Source organism: Neoarius graeffei, chromosome 6, assembly GCF_027579695.1.
Source record: "Neoarius graeffei isolate fNeoGra1 chromosome 6, fNeoGra1.pri, whole genome shotgun sequence".
Lineage (NCBI taxonomy): Eukaryota > Metazoa > Chordata > Actinopteri > Siluriformes > Ariidae > Neoarius > Neoarius graeffei.
The window spans coordinates 102,703,615-102,724,924 of record NC_083574.1 but is presented as its reverse complement, the minus strand read 5'-3'; the positions used below and the strand labels follow the sequence as shown (position 1 = coordinate 102,724,924).

The 21,310-nt window shown below is 40.1% G+C and overlaps 1 protein-coding gene across 1 annotated transcript in view; it reads left to right on the top strand.

Moving 5' to 3' along the window:
• The window catches only part of LOC132888477 (NACHT, LRR and PYD domains-containing protein 3-like), a 345,899-nt gene that overhangs the window by 36,754 nt on the left and 287,835 nt on the right, over positions 1-21,310 (top strand). Inside the window, exons 6-11 of the mRNA XM_060924523.1 lie at positions 2,068-2,125; positions 2,576-2,780; positions 3,049-4,810; positions 9,522-9,695; positions 19,841-20,014; positions 20,442-20,615. Of these exons, the coding sequence (XP_060780506.1) occupies positions 2,068-2,125; positions 2,576-2,780; positions 3,049-4,810; positions 9,522-9,695; positions 19,841-20,014; positions 20,442-20,615 (2,547 nt within the window). The remainder of the gene's footprint in view (positions 1-2,067; positions 2,126-2,575; positions 2,781-3,048; positions 4,811-9,521; positions 9,696-19,840; positions 20,015-20,441; positions 20,616-21,310) is intronic.

The window sequence follows — 21,310 nt, the reverse complement described above, 5'->3', positions numbered from 1 at the left end:
ACTGTTTCATGTCCGGCCTGACGGAGGATGTAGAAGATGACTTTGTAGGATTTTCTCCTGATGAAATTCCTCAGATGCTAAACAGGGAACAATATGAGGACTACATTGACATTGAGGGCGGCACGGTGGTGTAGTGGTTAGCGCTGTCGCCTCACAGCAAGAAGGTCCTGGGTTCGAGCCCCGTGGCCAGCGAGGGCCTTTCTGTGTGGAGTTTGCATGTTCTCCCCGTGTCCGCGTGGGTTTCCTCCGGGTGCTCCGGTTTCCCCCACAGTCCAAAGACATGCAGGTTAGGTTAACTGGTGACTCTAAATTGACCGTAGGTGTGAATGTGAGTGTGAATGGTTGTCTGTGTCTATGTGTCAGCCCTGTGATGACCTGGCGACTTGTCCAGGGTGTACCCCGCCTTTCGCCCGTAGTCAGCTGGGATAGGCTCCAGCTTGCCTGCGACCCTGTAGAAGGATAAAGTGGCTAGAGATAATGAGATGAGATGAGACATTGACATTGATGAGGAAGTAGAAACTGAAGGAGCATTGAGTGATGCGGATCTCTGTGATGGTCTCCGACAAAAGGAGCAAGTGCAGGAGGATGAGGATGATGATGATGAGGAGGAGGAGGACAAGTCTCCACCACAACAACCTCCTTCTAATGTTGAAGTTGTTCAAGCCCTGGATATCATTAGAAGGAGGTTATATCACCATGGACTCTCAACTGAGGCTTTTCAAGAAACTGAAAAGATAATCAATAAGGACATGATAAACAATGTTAAACAGAAGATAATTAATGATTATTTTAAGTAAATTTATAATGTTAAATAAACATTGTAACAATAATCATGTTTGTAGTTGATTATTTTAAGTAAATTTCTAATGTTACACAAACATTTATTGTATACCATGCAGAAATGTATCAAGCAAAACACATTACACGACAATGCAAATCACACAACTGGGCTTAAACTATCCTCGAAGTAGCCTGATCTCTTAATTGCATAGATCACTTAATTGCATAAAATATCTTGCACCAAGCTTATGCAATTAAGCAATCATGTCTGTATATATATATATATATATATATATATATATATATATATATATGTGTGTGTGTATATATGTATGTGTGTGTGTGTGTGTGTGTGTGTCTGTGTTCTAATATAAAACTGGACTAGTATTCCAGTACTTACTTCTCTGAAGGTGTGTGGTCATATGACTGTTGAGCTCTCATTAGCATATCGAGGGCTGATACCTTCGTGATACTCGGTTCGATAGGACTCTCTCCAGCACCTTCCTCTTCTAATTCTAGTCAGATACCTGCAGCCAAAATCTCAAACTAACGTTACTGCAGGCATGTTCAGCATGGCTCTGGTTAAATCGTTACCTTCTCTCTGTGAACCAAAGATCGTTTTGATCTTTTCATTGTTTATCTTCAACGCTTGAGAGACGAAATCGCCCACGTTTTCAAAAGATTTTTGTTTACCACTTGTTATGCTTACATAGAGTTGAGTCGATGGCTCGGAAGCCATGCTGTCAGCATCAGCCATGATCAGCACGAGGTTTATACTGTCGTAAAGCGGTCATAGATCACCCTGTAGACTTTACAACATTCAAATCTAACATTCAAGTGAATACGCAATGTCGTAAATAGTTTCGTTTTCTGACTTGGCTGAAGTGGATATACAGTATACAACACACGTTTCGTTTGTATTTACGCTTTTTCCTTTTTACTTGCGACAAATAGGATCTAGTACTGGGGATACAATGCTGTTACAAGAAAAATATGTGACCCCAAAATTTTGTCACTTCTTTTTGTAAGTTTCGGTGGTTCAAATAAAATTACACACAAACTTTTTATTTTTTCAGCGGTAGTATTTAACTGCCGTCGGTGGATCCGTGATCTGAAAAACCTAAAATGCGTCGCCTTATGTTGCCATTGGAGCCAGTTCTCCCATGATAAGAGACTCGTGTGTGGAGTTCCAGAGGTTTATATATCACAGCTGTGTGGACCAGATCTACAGGATGTGTTCTGATATTAAAATTAAAAAAGTAATTTACAATCTTTGTTTATCTACAGAACCCCAAAACAGGAACCAGAAAACAGCTGCAGAAATTGGATGGAGTCCGTATTCCAGGTGTGTTTGTATGTGTTTTGTTGTGTAATTAATATACACAATTTTAATTTGAAACGATGACAGTAATTTACAGTTAACAGTTTAGTTACAGCAGCATTATGGGTAATCGGACAAAACTGCATTTCAATCTGTTTTAAAATCAGCTTCTGACTTACAAAGTACTGATAATGGAGACTCCTTATCTACATGTGAAATAAACATCTGTTTACTGAAAACGTCACCATATTAACGATTACTCACATTTTTAATCGATTGAGTTGGAGTGTTTGCTGTACAGGTCCCTGTGAAACAGCTGTACATCAGCTATAGAAATGTATTAGAATGAGAAAATAAATCCAATTAACCCCTTCTGACCAATCAGAATCCAGAATTCAACAGCAATGTTGTGTAAAATCAGGTTATATACCATTTTTATTGATTTAATTTAATTTAATTTTTTTAAATCACAAGCTGGAGCACAAAGTCATCACATTGGTGAAGAATGAACTGAACAATTTAAAGAAGCTACTGAGTGCTGATTACCCAGAATGCTCTGAGAGGGAGGAGAAAGCGGAGGAGGAGGATCTGGACCGTATTAGAGAGAGTGTGCTGAAGATCACACTGCGTATCCTGAAGAACCTGAAGCAGAAAGATCTCACTCACCAACTGCAGATCAGTAAGAGCTTTAGATTATTATTCTCTCAGTTTAAAGGAAACACACTGGGCCACTGGTCGATATTATCATGCTGCTGTTTATCCTAATGACTACAGTTATTTCAACAAATAAACGACTCCAAGATAATCCGAGTGTTTTGGTTCTTTTCCAGAATATTTATGTATTTATTAGGAATGTATGTCAGTTTTTTTTAATCGATATTGACTTTCACACTGTGTATAGTGTTTATACATGAAAATAATGGCCATCACATTGTTCTGTTTGTTAGAGCTGGCCTCTGTATATCAGCGAAAACTCAAATCCAGACTTGGAGATAAATTTAAAAGGATAAATGAAGGAATCTCCCAGCATGGGACATCAGTACTTCTGAATCAGATCTACACAGAGCTCTACATCACAGAGGGCTGGAGTGAAGACATCAGTAATGAACATGAGGTGAGACAGATTGAGACAGTGTCCAGGAGACCAATAACAGAGGAGAAACCCATCAAATGTCATGATCTCTTTAAAGACACGTCCATCAGAAGTGTGCTGACTAAAGGAGTTGCTGGAATTGGAAAAACTGTCTCTGTGCAGAAGTTCATTCTGGACTGGACTGAAGGGAAAGTGAATCAGGACATCACCTTCATGTTCCCACTTCCCTTTAGAGAGCTGAATCTGATGAAGCAGCAAAACCTCAGTCTGATGAAGCTTCTTCATCAGTTTTTCCCCGATATTAAGGGCCTAGAAGTAATAGACAGTGATACCTACAAAATCCTGTTGATCTTTGATGGTCTGGATGAGTGTCGACTTCCTCTAGATTTCCAGAACAATGAGAGATTGTGTGATGTGACCGAGTCAGCCTCAGTGGATGTGCTGCTGACAAACCTCATCATGGGGAACCTGCTTCGCTCTGCTCTCCTCTGGATAACTACTCGACCTGCAGCAGCCAATCAGATCCCTCCTGAGAGTATAGACCAGGCAACAGAGGTACGAGGGTTCAGTGATTCTCAGAAAGAGGAGTACTTCAGGAAGAAGATCAGTGATCAGAGCCTGGCCAATAAAATTATCACACACATGAAGTCTTCAAGAAGCCTCGACATCATGTGCCACATCCCAGTCTTCTGCTGGATCTCAGCCACTGTTCTCGAAAAAATGTTGGGTGAAGCAGAGAGTGGAGAGATCCCCAAGACTCTGACTCAAATGTTCACACACTTCCTGATCTTTCAGATCAAACACAAGGGACAAAAGTACCATGGAACATATGACCCTGATCCTCAGCAGACCAGAGAGAGCATCCTGGCACTGGGAACACTGGCTTTCCAACAGCTGGAGAAAGGAAACCTGATCTTCTACGAGGAAGACCTGAGAGAGTGTGGCATTGGTGTTCGAGAAGTGGCAGTGTACTCAGGGGTGTGTACTCAGATCTTCAGAAAAGAATCAGGACTCCACCTGGGGAAGATGTTCAGCTTTGTGCATCTGAGCATTCAGGAGTTTTTGGCTGCGTTGTATGCATTTCTCTGCTTTCTTGACAAAAACCCTACAAAAGAACAAACTACTGCTCTGTCTGGTCTTTTCAACACATCAGAAATGCCTGACTTCCTCAAAGGTGCAGTGGACCAGGCCTTACAGAGTGACACCGGACACTTGGATCTTTTCCTCCGCTTCCTTCTGGGCCTCTCAGTGGAGTCCAATCAGAAGCTCATTCGAGATCTGCTGCCACACACAGGAAGCAGCTCTGACTGCCAGAAGGACATAGTTGAGTACATCAAGTTCAAGTTTGAACAAAATCCATCTCCAGAGAGATTAATAAACCTTTTCTACTGTCTGAATGAGTTAAATGATGATTCACTCGTGAAAGAGATCCAAAGTTACATGAGCTCAGGACGTCTCTCTGAAGCTGAACTCTCACCTGCTCAGTGGTCTGCTCTGGTCTTTGTGTTGCTGACATCAGATGAGGATCTGGAAGTGTTTCAGCTACAGAAATTCATAAAGTCAGATGAATGCTTTAAGAGGCTGCTACCAGTCGTCCAGCAAGCCACAACAGTTCTGTAAGTAAAACCCTGTGACACTTTACAGGGTTTGGGAGACTGATGGGATGGAGACGGGCCGATTACTTTTGCTTTATTCAAGGTAGATTGCCTTTCAGATTTTCAAGTGTAGGTCATGAAAAGAATTTTCCCGACACCCAATTATTTTTGTTTAGTGATCGAAAGCTACTGAATTCAAATCACAGACTTCCAATTTTATTAGTTTTTTTTTAAAATAGAACAATTAATGCATTTATCTCCACGTGGCCCTAAATTCTCCGCTATTTTTTCCTGCTTCACCATGACCCAATACGAGATACTACATAATGCATCACGTGGTGGGCTTTCCCCATTCACGCAAGGCATTGTGGGATACAAATTTGAAAAAGGAGAGAAAAATGGAGGGCGTGAGTGTGCGAATGAAACGTGAAAGAGCGACTACAGTAACGGAAAGTGAGAAGAAAAGACGTTATGTTATATATGAAGGAAAGGAAACGCAGGACCAAACTAATAAATATGGGCGCTCAGCGAGCACCTCGGTGTGATCAGCTGTTCGTTTAGCGACAGAATGATGGAATTGTCAGTGCACGCTCAAAGGTAAACCTGTAGATGGCAGTAATGCAACACTGTGGATGCCAGCTGACGTAAATCCCAAAAGAAGAAGAAGGTAAACCTGCGCATGCGCACACAGACTTCCTCTGTCTGCTTGACTGCGCGATGCGAGCGATTTCATGCACATTATTTGCTTTAATCCCCTCAAATTAAATAACCTCCCAGCCACAGAATGGCCTGATATTTTGTGGGATATTACAGAAATAAACAGATATCACAATCACCACATTTCAGAGGGAACTAAATTTCACCGAGTTTATGAAATCGAAAGGCCGTCTCGCTTTAACTTTCAACTTGCACTTTTCAGCAGCTTTATTGTTTCACAGTCTCACTCACTCTCTCTCTCTCTCACACACACACACACACACACACACTCATCACTGTTAATCAGTCCCAGGTGTCCCTTTGCCACTCACCTCCCGCACCTTCACTCTCCATTCCCAAACTGATGCTTGACCACGCCTTCACTTCCACAAACTCATTTCTCTATTAAACTCAGGTTTTGGGAGGGAGAGGAGCTGTTCTGATTGCATTTCACAGCAATACACCAAACTGCTCATGTTAAAGGATGTATTCAGGATGCATTGTTATTGATCCTGGTATGCGGTGGCTACAATTATCGACAGTCCATAATTATCGACACCTTTTCAGATTTACCAATAAAAAACAAATTTTACAAAGGTGAGTTTCAGTTCCAACAGTTATTATTGGTTAATTAATTTTTTTTCAGTTTGTTGTAAATATCTACCACATATTACAGTATCAGTAGACATTTTTTTTAAATTTTGGTTCGAGGAATGAGATGTGGCCTTTGACCTGGATGTTCATGTGGTTTCAGTGTCGATTGCCTGTTGACATTTATTATTAAACGACAAAACTAGAAATTAATACAAACAACAATGAATGATTAACAAAATGTGATCTACGAAAATCCTGAGAAAGTGGAACAAAAAGATTTTCTGACGCAGGTTAAACATTATCAGTTCATTTGTTTACAAACATGAGAATTACTTCCTCATTTACGTAAACACCGACATCCATATATTTATATAAAAGATATTTTGTCCTAAATATAAGTCTATGGAAAACTAATTTTAAATAAAAACTGTTTTGTTAACTTAATACCACATACTGATTTATTTTCTATAAATATTCATCTGGATGTTGATAACTGGACAAAGGTGTCGATGATTGTGAAACAGTGTCACGTGATCTGATACGCGAAGTAATCAGGAATCAACTCTTTTTTTTTTTCAGTGGAAGTTTGAGGAATTATTCATGCACAATTTACGTATTGAAAGTCTTCTACTTTTGCGACGGCCAAAAGATCGTTAAGGTGTCGATAATTGTAGCCGCTGCTCCAGTCTGATACTGTGCTGAGTTACATGTACTTGTCAGGGTGCAGGCACTTCCGGATGCAGTCGCAGGGGAGAGCGGGTGCATCGCGAACTGTGAACAAATCCAAATCGGGAAACTAGAAACGTAGTCAGGGACGAGCAAGAGTCAGTCATTCGGTGAACAGGATATCACAGATAAGGCAAGAGGACGAAGTTGAAAGTAAACGTAAACAGAGTTCAATAACGGGAAGTCAGGCAGATAGTCAAACGGCTCAGTAAAGTCAGGCACAGGGACACAGAACAATACTTCACAAATACTGAGAGTGAGAGCTGAGCTTACAGTGGGGCAAAAAAGGATTTAGTCAGTCACCAGTTGTGCAAGTTCTCCCACTTAAAAAGATGAGAGAGGCCTGTAATTTTCATCATAGGTACACTTCAACTATGAGAGACAAAATGAGAAAAAAAATCCAGAAAACCACATTGTCTGATTTTTAAAGAATTTATTTGCAAATTATGGTGGAAAATAAGTATTTGGTCAATAACAAAAGTTCATCTCAATACTTTGTTATATACCCTTTGTTGGCAATGACAGAGGTCAAACGTTTTCTGTAAGTCTTCACAAGGTTTTCACACACTGTTGCTGGTATTTTGGCCCATTCCTCCATGCAGATCTCCTCTAGAGCAGTGATGTTTTGGGGCTGTCACTGGGCAACATGGACTTTCAACTCCAAAGATTTTCTATGGGGTTGAGCTCTGGAGACTGGCTAGGCCACTCCAGGACCTTGAAATGCTTCTTACGAAGCCACTCCTTCGTTGCCCGGGCGGTGTGTTTGGGATCATTGTCATGCTGAAAGACCCAGCCACGTTTCATCTTCAATGCCCTTGCTGATGGAAGGAGGTTTTCACTCAAAATCTCACGATACATGGCCCCATTCATTCTTTCCTTTACACGGATCAGTCGTCCTGGTCCCTTTACGGAAAAACAGCCCCAAAGCATGATGTTTCCACCCCCATGCTTCACAGTAGGTATGGTGTTCTTTGGATGCAACTCAGCATTCTTTCTCCTCCAAACACGACAAGTTGAGTTTTTACAAAAAAGTTCTTGTGATCATTTTGACCCCACGGGGTGAGATCTTGCGTGGAGCCCCAGATCGAGGGAGATTATCAGTGGTCTTGTATGTCTTCCATTTTCTAATAATTGCTCCCACAGATTTCTTCACACCAAGCTGCTTACCTATTGCTGATTCAGTCTTCCCAGCCTGGTGCAGATCTACAATTTTGTTTCTGGTGTCCTTTGACAGCTCTTCGGTCTTGGCCATAGTGGAGTTTGGAGTGTGACTGTTTGAGGTTGTGGACAGGTGTCTTTTATACTGATAACGAGTTCAAACAGGTGCCATTAATACAGGTAAAAAGTGGAGGACAGAGGAGCCTCTTAAAGAAGTTGTTACAGGTCTGTGAGAGACAGAAATCTTGCATGTTTGTAGGTGACCAAATACTTATTTTACAGAGGAATTTACCAGTTAATTCATTAAAAATCCTACAATGTGATTTCCTGGATTCTTTCCCCCCATTCCGTCTCTCATAGTTGAAGTGTACATATGATGAAAATTACAGGCCTCTCTCATCGTTTTAAGTGGGAGAACTTGCACAATTGGTGGCTGACTAAATAATTTTTTGCCCCACTGTATATGGAGAAGGTGATAGCAGGTAGACTGAAGACAGGTGATGTTGTTAGAACTCTGGTGACGAGGGTCGCTGTGGATCTTGGGAAGTGTAGTCCAGAGTGGCCATGTGTGGAGGCTGCTCTGAACTCAGGTTTTCAGCGCCATTACTGACAGTACTCCTAAAAAAGTGTCCAGTCCCAACATCTGATACCATGTGATGTAAGTTGTAGCACTAATGAAAAGATTAACAGGAAATGACTGTTCTCGACGCACTAAAATGATGAACGCTCAAAGCAAATCAGATTGAAAACCATTAAATATCAGGAGGTGGAGCTATCACATCTTCCTACAATACAAGTAACGCAATAAAAACATCTTTATTGTGTATAAACAGTGTATTAAATCGAGAGGACGGCTGAGCTGAGCACACAGAGCAGTATTGGCGAGTAGATCATTAAAAATGAGCACAAGCCGCTGGGAATTGAACACATACAAAGATATTCTGAGTCTGGATTATTAACGTAAGCGGGCCGAATAAATACAGTGTGTGTGAATTACTAATACACTGAGTACTGAGACACACACTTCCTTTTGTCACAGTCGATACCTTGCTAGAGAGTCATGGTTCAGTTCTCCCTCACACTATCGATTAAATATACTGTTTAATCATCAAAACTCATCAGGAGTTCATTCTGAACAGGATATGACTGCAACCAGCACAGAGTGAAACAGTCGTGACGCTGTGGCCGTGGTAATGCCGTGAATATTCTGTGTGATTTTCTGTCTTACAGCACAAACAGTTTTGTGTTTGTGTTCATGAAGGGCTCAGTGTTTTATGAGTTCCTCTGATATTTTCAGCTTTCAGGTGGGGATGGGTCAGGATTTTCAAATATTCACATTGTCATTAAAATATAAAAAATTGAATAGTTTATGTCATCATTGTCTTTCAAAATATATTTTCCCTTGTTTTTACTAGCACCAGGTAAAGTTAACATTCAATCTCTCTCTCTCTCTCTCTCTCTCTGTTCGTTCGCATTTTGGGGGGGTGTTGGTGGTGAATCATTCTTTAAAGAATGGTCAAATAATATTTTTGTTTGAAATGTCTCTCCCTCCTTTCAGGCTCAGTGATTGTAACCTGACAGAGAGAAGCTGCTCAGCTTTACACACAGTTCTCAGCTCTGAATCCTCCAAACTGACTGAGGTGGATCTGAGCAGTAACCATCTGGAGGACTCAGGAGTGAAGCAGCTTTGTGTTGGACTGGAGAGTCCAAACTGTAAACTGGAGAAACTGAGGTGAGTTCATCTCTCCTATTGGGTCGACTTGATCTGAATAATTGCTTATTGCAACTGATACACAAAGAATAAAGAGGAAAATAATTACAGAAATGTTTATTTTTTAGATCTGTATATATTAGCGCATCTCAAACAATTAGAATATCGTGAAAAAGTTCATTTTCACCGATATTCACTGAGCCTGTGACTCCTTGTTTTATTGTAAAATACATTTGATTATTTTTTTAAAAATATTGGAAAAAAAAGTATTTCAAACTTCAAAAGCAACAAGTAAATGTAATAACTTTGCAGCGCAGACTTGTGTCACTTAATATTTAAGCCGAGTCACATAAAATACTTTGTTTTGAAATCGATAAAATAAATCACAGTTCCACCTTACCTTTGAATAGTTTTAGACCAAACTGCGTATCATCTTTAGTGCTTTTAGGATCAGCATTTTCTTTCATCATTTGTAATTCTTCCTCACTTACAGTGACAAAGTCTATTATTGCAGGTCTATTATTGCTTACATGAGCTCAAACAATTCTGACATAACAGCCTCTCAAGTCAAGACTCTCCAGATAAAGTGGCGCCTGGAGGGTCTCATATTAATGCGCATTGTCACACCTTCAATGCTAACACACTGCACCTCAGAAATCATGCAAAAGAGCTTGCATCAAGAATGCAAGAACACAAGATTGACATGTTTGGTATCCAGGAGCATAGGAGAGTACACCCAAGTGAAGAGCTTAAGTTTGAAGTAGTTGAAGATTTTCACCGAGTCACATCTGTATGGAGAGAAATAATCACAAATTCATCCCAAGGAGGGGTTGGACTAATGCTCAGCATTAGAGCGAGAAAGTCCTTCTGAAGCATAACCTCTGTCTGCAACTGTATTTTAGTTACTGAATTTAAAGGGAATCCTGCTTGTACAGTCATACTTTGTTACTGTTCACACTCTGGACTCAGGAGGATAGGTCCACCCTGACTAAAAGCCAACTAGACTATATCATTGTCTGAAGAAAGTGGTGGAACAGTGTAATCAATACTGAGGCTTATAACAGCTTCAGCAGCGGGCTCAGACCGTTGGGTCATCAGTATGAGTTTTAGGCTCTGCCTACACCAGCCAAAGACAATCCCTGCACCAAAGATTGACTGGAAGGCCTTTGCGGGAGATCCTACACTCCAAGCCCAATATACCATCGAGGTAAGGAATCATTTTGAGGCTCTTGACCTTGAAGAAAGCTCCACTGACTGCTACTCCAGATTTATTAATGCGAACAGAGAGGCAATGAAGCTTTTACCAACTGTTAAAAGCATCAAGAAAGCAAGAGCCTCTGACCACCCTAGCATACAAACAGCGAGGAAGGCAGTCAAAGAATGTCAAGTTTGTTTGTATAGCGCTTTTAACAATAAACATTGTCGCAAAGCAGCTTTACAGAATTTGAATGACTTAAAACATGAGATAATTTTATCCCTAATCTATCCCCGATGATGAAGCCTTTGGCGACGGTGGCAATGAAAAACTCCCTCAGACGACACGAGGAAGAAACCTCGAGAGGAACCAGACTCAAAATGGAACCCATCCACATTTGGGCACCAACAGACAACATGACTATAACATTAACAGTTTTAATATGAAGTCAGTTTCGTTGATGTTTTAAACTCTTCACTGATGGAAACTTGAGTGCAAAACTGTTCATGACAACTGCAGTCCTAAAGTTAGCAAGTCAACTGTAGTCCTCAGCCATAAAAGCATTACTGTAAGAGTCCAGAGCATCCTCCAGGTGTGACTTTCAACTGTCACATGGGGCCGTCCTCCACAGGAGCGATGTGATGAGACTCAAACCAGACACAGGGCACCAGGATGGATCAGGCAGGTCCGAGGAGCAGAAGAGGTTCAGCATCTCGATCCCAGGACCGATATGTAACTCAGAGGGACAGATTTGAGGGGGAGGAGAGAGAGAGAGAGAGAGAGAGAGAGAGAAAACACAGGTTGTTAGGTATGCCCAATGTCACCTGAATAAGTAGGAACAGTATACATATTGCACTGAGTACAAGCAGGGACTCCGGCAACTAACTATGACAGCATAACTAAAAGGGGAGAGCCAGAAGGTAACACAGGCATGAGGGAGCCCTGGGACATAAAGCAGCAGCCACTACACCGTCAACAAACTCGAGTGAGCAAGCGAGTGGGGGACTGACAGCATCCATACATCCCAGTTTACCAAAACACTCTGTCTGAGGATCCTCCAGATCTACACCTTTACCTCAAAAACACCATTAACACAAGGCTTGACTAAACAGATATGTTTTCAGCCTAGACTTAAATGCTGAGACTGTGTCGGATTCCCAAACATTACTTGGAAGGCTGTTCCATAACTGTGGGGCTTTGTAAGAAAAGGCTCCGCCCCCTGATGTAGCCTTCACTATACGAGGTACCAGCAGATAGCCTGCACCTTTTGATCTAAGTAGGCGTGGCGGGTCATAGAGGAGCAGAAGTTCACTCAGGTACTGTGGTGTGAGACCATTCAGTGCTTTAAAGGTCAACAGTAGTATTTTATAATCAGTAATAAATTTGATTGGGAGCCAATGCAGTGTGGATAAGACAGGGGTGATGGGGTCATATTTTCTAGTTCTAGTAAGGACTCTTGCTGCTGCATTTTGAACTAACTGGAGCTTGTTTATGCACTTCTTGGGACATCCAGACAGTAAGGCATTACAATAATCCAACCTGGAGGTAACGAAAGCATGAACTAGTTTTTCCGCGTCATGTAGTGACATTCAATTTCTTATCTTAGCAGTAGTATTTCTGAGATGAAAGAAAGCTATCCAGATAATGTTATCAATGTGAGTTTCAAATAAAAGACTGGGGTCAATAATCACTCCGAGGTCTTTTGCTGCTGCACACGAAGAAACAGAAAGGCCATCCACATTCCACAACCTGAAAAGAGTTTGGACATCCAAGTTATCAAGAGGGTTAAAAGCCAGGATATTCACAGCAGCCATTAAATCCATCTTGCTCTATGGCTGGGAGGTCTGGACCCTGACCACTCCCCTTACGAAGTCCCTGGACAGGTGTTACACAAGAATGCTGAGGGCCATTCACAATATCAACTGGCAGCAACACATCACCAATCAAGAATTGTATGGAGACCTCCCTAGGGTCTCAGACAAAATAGCAGCAAGGCGACTCAGGCTAGCCGGCCACTGCTCCCAACATCCAGAGATCCCAGTATCTGTAATGGTATTATGGGAGCCCACACATGGCAGAAGATGCCCTGGGCGGCCACTCAAAACAGTGGTGGATGTCCTCAAAGAAGATGCTGGAGTGGTCGACACCACTGAATTGAGGACCCTAATGATGGATAGAGAGGAGTGGAGAGTCCATTATTACAGTGGTGCTTGAAAGTTTGTGAACCCTTTCTATATTTCTGCATAAATATGACCTAAAACATCATCAGATTTTCACACAAGTCCTAAAAGTAGACAAAGAGAACTCAGTGAAACAAATGAGACAAAAATATTATACTTGGTCATTTATTTATTTATTGAGGAAAATGATCCAATATTACACATCTGTGAGTGGCAAAAGTACGTGAACCTCTAGGATTAGCAGTTAATTTGAAGGTGAAATTAGAGTCAATTGTTTTCAATCGATGGGATGACAATCAGGTGTGAGTGGGCACCCTGTTTTATTTCAAGAACAGGGATCTATCAAAGTCTGATCTTCACAACACGTTTGTGGAAGTGTATCACGGCACGAACAAAGATTTCTGAGGACCTCAGAAAAAGCATTGTTGATGCTCATCAGGCTGGAAAAGGTTAGAAAACCATCTCTAAAGAGTTTGGACTCCACCAATCCACAGTCAGACAGACTGTGTACAAATGGAGGAAATTCAAGACCATTGTTACCCTCCCCAGGAGTGGTCAACCAACAAAGATCACTCCAAGAGCAAGGCATGTAATAGTCGGCAAAGTCACAAAGGACCCCAGGGTAACTTCTAAGCAACTGAAGGCCTCTCTCACATTGGCTAATATTCATGAGTCCACCATCAGGAGACCACTGAACAACAATGGTGTGCATGGCAGGGTTGCAAGGAGAAAGCCACTGCTCTCCAAAAAGAACATTGTTGTTCGTCTGCAGTTTGCTAAAGATCATGTGGACAAGCCAGAAGGCTACTGAAAAAATGTTTTGTGGACGGATGAGACCAAAATAGAACTTTTTGGTTTAAATGAGAAGCGTTATGTTTGGAGAAAGGAAAACACTGCATTCCAGCATAAGAACCTTATCCCATTTGGGCCTGTTTTGATGCATCTGGGCCAGGACGGCTTGTCATCCTTGATGGAACAATGAATTCTGAATTATACCAGTGAATTCTAAAGGAAAATGTCAGGACACCTGTCCATGAACTGAATCTCAAGAGAAGGTGAGTCATGCAGCAAGAACGACCCTAAGCACACACGTCGTTCTACCAAAGAATGGTTAAAGAAGAATAAAGCTAATGTTTTGGAATGGCCAAGTCAAAGTCCTGACCTTAATCCAATCGAAATGTTGTGGAAGGACCTGAAGTGAGCAGTTCATGTGAGGAAACCCAACAACATCCCAAAGTTGAAGCTGTTCTGTACGGAAGAATGGGCTAAAATTCCTCCAAGCCGGTGTGCAGGACTGATCAACAGTTACCGGAAACGTTTAGTTGCAGTTATTGCTGCACAAGGGGGTCACACCAGATACTGAAAGCAAAGGTTCACATACTTTTGCCACACACAGATATGCAATATTGGATCATTTTCCTCAATAAATAAATGACCAAGTATAATATTTTTGTCTCATTTGTTTCACTGGGTTCTCTTTATCTACTTTTAGGACTTGTGTGAAAATCTGATGATGTTTTAGGTCATATTTATGCAGCAATATAGAAAATTGTAAAGGGTTCACAAACTTTCAGGCACCACTGTATGCCCGACTGAGGTCGATGTTGTAGTAGTATGGTGACAAAGCGATTGGCTGCCATTTTGCCACATCACTCGAGGTGATTATCATTCCAGGTGACTACCTCATGAAGGTGGTTAAGATAATGCGAAGTGTGCGCAAAGCATCAAGGTAAATGTTGGCTACTTTAAAGAATCTAAAATATCACACATTTTGTTTTGTAACACTTTTTATTTTCAACATAATTCCACATATGTTCCATTTGTTATTTCATAATTTTGATGTCTTCAGTATTGTGTTTAATATAATATTATGAATAGAAGTGCCATGTTTTCCAGTGTGCCAAATAGCTTCTTAATTCTATATTGTTTTCTAAGATGTTCACCCTTTTTATTCTCGATCCTCTTTGGCAACATTTTACACAGACTTTCAGACTGCAGTATAACAGAGGAAGGATACACTGCTCTGGCTGAAGCTGAGAGACTAAACCCATCATCCCACCTGAGAGAGGTGGATCTCAGAGGGAACGACCCTGGAGCATCAGGAGTGAAGCTGCTCACTGATTTACTCCAGGATCCAGACTGTAAACTGGAGAAACTGAGGTGAACAATATGTACTGGGGTTAATTACTTAATTACAAAATCCACTTTAATACTCGAACACAACATTAATTCAATATAATTGAACACAAAATAAAATATGAGCTTGTTAATAATGTAATATTTTTGTCTTTGTAATTTTGTGCCTTTCTCTCACTGCAGGTTGTTGAAAAGTGATGAAGCAGTGAAGGCCTGTGATTTTCTGACTGAGGTTCTGGATAAAAACCCTTTATTGCAGAAAGAACTGGATCTGAGTGGAAAGATCTCTTCAGTGTCAGAAGTGAAGCAGCTCTCTGCCCTACTGGAGGATTCACACTGCACACCTGAGAAACTTGCGTGTGTATTCTAATGATATTTTATAAATTGCTGTTTGCAGTTCTGATTATTATGCTTGAACTAAAATGAATCTGCCCTCTATCCTTAGGCTAAGGAAGAGTGGTGTTACAGAAGAAGGCTGTTCTGCTTTGACTTCATCTTTTCTATTCAATCCTGCACACATAAAAGAGTTGGATCTGAGTGAGAATAAAGTTGGAAACTCTGGAGTGCAGAGAGTTTGTGCTCTACTGAAACATCAGCCATGTAACCTGCAGATCCTGAGGTTGGTTTCAGGTTCCACAAACAAACACGTACATCTAGATCATATAATCCTTAAATGGCCTTGGCATTACATCTTGGGTGCCAACTCACCTAAGGGTCCCCACATCACCTTCTCAGATTTTGCTCAAAAAATTCTATAATCAAGAATCATATGTTTGTACCACACATGCAAAATATTAGCTCCCAATTCATTGTAGTTTTGGAACTACAGGCCTTTGAAATTTTGATGTCAAAATACCACATGACGAAATGGCTCTTTCCCCAACTTCAGAGACCCATAACTTTTTATTGCAGCTATCTAGACAGTTGTGTTTGCAGATTCTTACTGAATGATACCCACTCTTTTCAAATCTGTTGCCACAAAGCCTCTGAAGGACATACGTTTTGCATAATGGGAAGCCAAAAATGACGTTTTGGCCAAAATCACTTAAAATTCATTAAAACTCTAGGGGGCATAGTAGAAATATGAAGCTAGTTAGATTTTTTTCCTCACTATATAGTAATTGTAGGGTTGTTATCTGTTCACAGAAACATATTTTGCCATGAAATTTCAATTCCTGAATTTAAAAAAAAAATTTTAACATCTTACGTCCTTTCCGAGGGGGCTAAAATAGGGCATTTTTGCCATCTTATTTGGTCATGTGGCTAGGGGTTTAGGATCTTCTAATTTTTGTGAAGATGCTCTCATATAAGATGTAACTACTCCCTGATTTTTTTTAACAAACGCCCCTTGCTTCATATTTTAATAATTTGTTTTGTACATGGACAGTTTCATCATTTTTCACTTTTTTCCACATTCAGAACTCTGTAACTCTAAATTGGAAGATTCCTACTAGCAGCTATTTCAGATTTACATACACTGACACACAAATTTTCATATTTTAGTAGTAGTATGCCCAAGAAATTCATATTTTTCTTTCTATTGGGACCTAAAAACAGCTATTTGGCCAAAAATGACAAAAACGCTGGGCAGCTTTTAATAAACAAGGGAATAATGAAGGGGTGTTTTGCACACAAATTAAGGCTTATAAGAACCTAATCTAGGCATACACATTTCCTGAACAACTTTTACTGTATTGTATAGTATTTTTTGCAATTAGAAAATTTTAGGTATAATTGCAATTTTTGTTGAATATCCTTGGAAAATATAGAAAAATAACAACAAAATTCTGGAGTAGTATTTTTAATATACTTCAAGGTTGTGTAAGCACAAAACATTTAGCAATGAGGTTTTATTTACATATTAACACATTCAATGATCCATGATCATGATGTTGAAAAACATCACAAGATTTGTACATAATTTAAAGTCAAATATGGGCATCCGTGATAATGGGTAATTCATTCACAGGCAGTACAGTTTCATGTGATGTGCTAAGACACTCATAAACTGTCATCTAGTAGTACATAAGTTAAAACTTAAGTCTTTCACAAGTTTGAAGTCATCCTCTGTTAGTTGGTATTGGCGTCCCCCACTTTTTATGTTTGGGGCCTCTACCACACAAAGGACATGAAGCAAAGGCACCCAACATTCATCTTTCCTGCTTTGTGGTGGCCATGAGAATGTGTTGCCTCGTCCTTGTCTCATGAAATTGACATACACATCATTTTCTTCTTCATTTCTGGTGACAATATTTCCAATGTACCATTTTCTGTCATAAACACAGGCAATATATTTGCCTGGCTGGTACATATTTGGTGCAGATTGGGACATTTGGCTTGGGGCCTGTAACTGGGACTGTAAAACTGGTGTGGTTTCAGGTCCTATGTCCACTACCGATGATGGTACCACATCAGAAGAAACCCTTCTCATCTCCAGCTGAGTGGGTGCAATTGGGCTAAGGATATCATTGCTAATATATATATATATATATATATATATATATATATATATATATATATATATATGGATAGAAAAAGTCACCACATCTTTAATTTATGAGGAAAATAGCCCATTCCCTCCAGAACTTGAAAAATATCAACATTTTTGTCATTTTTGGCCAAATAGCTGTTTTTAGGTCCCAATAGAAAGAAAAATATGAATTTCTTGGGCATACTACTACTAAAATATGAAAATTTGTATGTCAGTGTATGTAAATCTGAAATAGCTGCTAGTAGGAATTTTCCAATGTAGAGTTACAGAGTTCTGAATGTGGAAAAAAGTGAAAAATGATGAAACTGTCCATGTACAAAACAAATTATTAAAATATGAAGCAAGGGGCGTTTGTTAAAAAAAATCAGGGAGTAGTTACATCTTATATGAGAGCATCTTCACAAAAAATTAGAAGATCCTAAACCCCTAGCCACATTACCAAATAAGATGGCAAAAATGCCCTATTTTAGCCCCCTCGGAAAGGACGTAAGATGTTAAAAAATTTTTTTAAAATTCAGGAATATAATTTTCATCGCAAAATATGTTTCTGTGAACAGATAACAACCCTACAATTACTATGTAATGAGGAAAAAAATCTAACTAGTTTCATATTTCTACTAGGCCCCTTAGAGTTTTAATGAATTTTAAGCGATTTTGGCCAAAATGCCATTTTTGGCTTCCTATTATGCAAAAAGTATGTCCTTCAGAGGCTTTCTGGCAACAGATTTGAAAAGAGTGGGTATCATTCAGTAAGAATCTGCACACACAACTTTCTAGATAGCTGCAATAAAAAGTTATGGGTCTCTGAAGTTGGGGAAAGAGCCAATTTCGACGTGGTGTTTTGACATCAATATTTCAAAGGCCTGTAGTTCCAAAACTACAACATAATTGGGGGCTAATATTTTGCATGTGTGGTACAAACATATGATTCTTGATTATAGAATTTTTTGAGTAAAATCTGAGACGGTGATGTGGGGGAGTTCCTGAAATTTAGGTGAGTTGGCACGGAATGACCCTCTTATATTGTATAGATGTTCATCAGACTATTATAAAAATGGCATCAAATGTTCTCTCTTTAGACTTTCAGACTGCAGTATAACAGAGGAAGGATACGCTGCTCTGGCTGAAGCTCTGAAATCATCCCACCTGAGAAAGCTGGATCTCAGAGGGAACGACCCTGGAGCATCAGGAGTGAAGCTGCTCACTGATTTACTCCAGGATCCAGACTGTAAACTAACAACACTGAGGTGATTCTTCTATAAACTAACACAATTATATAAATATTAAACAGAAAGTAATGCTGTACTTGCACTATGTCCCAGTGTGTTACAGACATAGTGCCTAATCATTTCAATTTAGAGAGAAGCCATCAGGAAATAAGCAAAAGCAGCCACACTGTTCTGGTTAATGTGGGTCTATTATTCTGGAAACACCAAGTACAAAAACATTTTACTTTCTGCAGTTTGTTGAAACGTCCTGCTGCACAAGAGGCCTGTACTTGGCTAAATTCAGTTTTAGATGAAAACCCTTTACTCCTAAAAGAGCTGGATCTGAGCATGAAGGAACCAGGAGACTCAGGGGTGAAGAAGCTCTCAGCTCTACTGGAAGACTCTCACTGTAAATTTCAGAAAATTCAGTAAGTATTTTTATTTATGCATCACTGTCAGCTGAGTTTTACTCACAGAATGTTTTCTAGTGGGACCTGCCATTAAGGATGACCCAAGTATGCACAAATGTATTTTTAATTATAGATTTTTTTTGTTTGTTTTCTATAAGTGCTGACATAACATAATATCCTGTGTTTCTCCAAAGAAACCTCATAGTCCTTCTAGAAACACCTGGGTTCTGTTCCATCACTGGAAAGTGTTAAGCTCCTGAAACTAGAAAGGAACAGAAAAGTAGAAATAATAAACAAGTTTGACCTTTTCAATGAAATCATTTGATTTAACCACTGAGACATAACAGACAAGACAAATTAAAAGAGGAATAAATTAATAAAATTATGTTAAAAATAACCTCTAATGACCCCTTATGACCCAGATGAACCCAGAATATGGACTTCAGTGCACATGAAAATAAAATGACTTGTGTTTTCCATAATATCTGCACAATGAAGTATTAAGATTGAGTACAAAGCTCTGTCTACATCATATTTCATATCTAGGCTGAATAAAAGTAATCTGACTGTGGAGAGCTGTTCAGCTTTAGCCAGCGTTCTCAAATTAAAGTCCTGCAGTGTGAGAGAGCTGGACCTGAGCAACAACAGTCTGCAGGATCCAGGAGTCACTCAGCTTTCTGCTGGACTGAAGAATCCACAGTCTCCACTCAGAACACTGAGGTGAAGGAACATCTGAAATGATGTCTAATCCTTCAGTGAAGCATCAATTCAGTATTTTAATCTCTGAGTTTAAACGACTGCAGAATTATGTGTCATTAAAAAAGCAGTACATGTTCTACAGACTTTAATGCTGTTAATACATTTCTGAGTCTCCATATTCTCTGTGTCCAAGTCTGGCAAAGAGATCAGGAAAAAAATAACTAAACTAGAACACAATATAATTAAACAGCATGTTTTGATTAAAAAATAGATTATTAGTTTTATTATATTTAACTAAAAGGTGTTTAAGTGTGTAAAAGTTCTATTCCAATGTAAACATCTAATTGCTGTAATTCTAAGGTAACTGTTAAAGAAAAGAATGAAAATATTGCGTTCTTATTGAACAAATGAGATGCGATCTGTTCATTGTGCTCCTTTCCTTCTGCAGACTGTGTAACTGCAGTGTAGCAGCTGAAGGCTGTGCTGCTTTGGCTGCAGCTCTGGAAGAAAATCCCTCACAGCTCAGAGAGCTGGATCTGAGCGGGAATAAAGCAGGAGACTCAGGAATAAAGCACATCTCGAACCTCCTACAGAATTCGCACTGCCTCCTGGAAACACTCAAGTATGTCAATGTCATTTCTTAAAAACATGACAGTGTCATGAAATGCTTTTATCCTTCAACACTATTTCTTTTACTTTTGAAGTCGTGCTCAGTCAAGCACTGAATTATTATAATATCAGTTTTTAATGACAACCCAGTAATTTGTACACAATCCATTAAGTGACATTGACTTAATGGACTTATTGACTTCCTTACCAACCGGCCACAGAGGGTGTTTGTTAACGGATCCTACTCTGACATCCTCCACACCTCCACTGGCTCCCCACAGGGCTGTGTCCTATCGCTCCTGCTTTACATCCTCTACACCGATGATTGCAGGTCCACTCAGCCAGACTGTCATCTGGTGAAATTTGCGGACGACACAGTCCTGCTCTCTCTGCTTTCCGCCTCTAACCCACACCATGGCTCTGTACTTCAGGACTTCATCTCCTGGTGTGAGGGAGCCGGTCTCCAGTTGAACTCTAATAGGACCAAAGAGTTGATTGTGACATTCTCCATCAAGCAGAGACAACTGGCAGAGGCTCACACGACCACCATCCGGGGGGAGCCGGTGGAGCTGGTGGAGGAATATAAGTATTTGGGCACAATATTTGACAGTCTTCTGAGGTTTTCCTCCAACACTGAGGAGATCCTCAAGAAGTGCCACCAGAGACAATATTTGCTGAGGAAGCTGAGATCATTTGGAGTGAATAAAG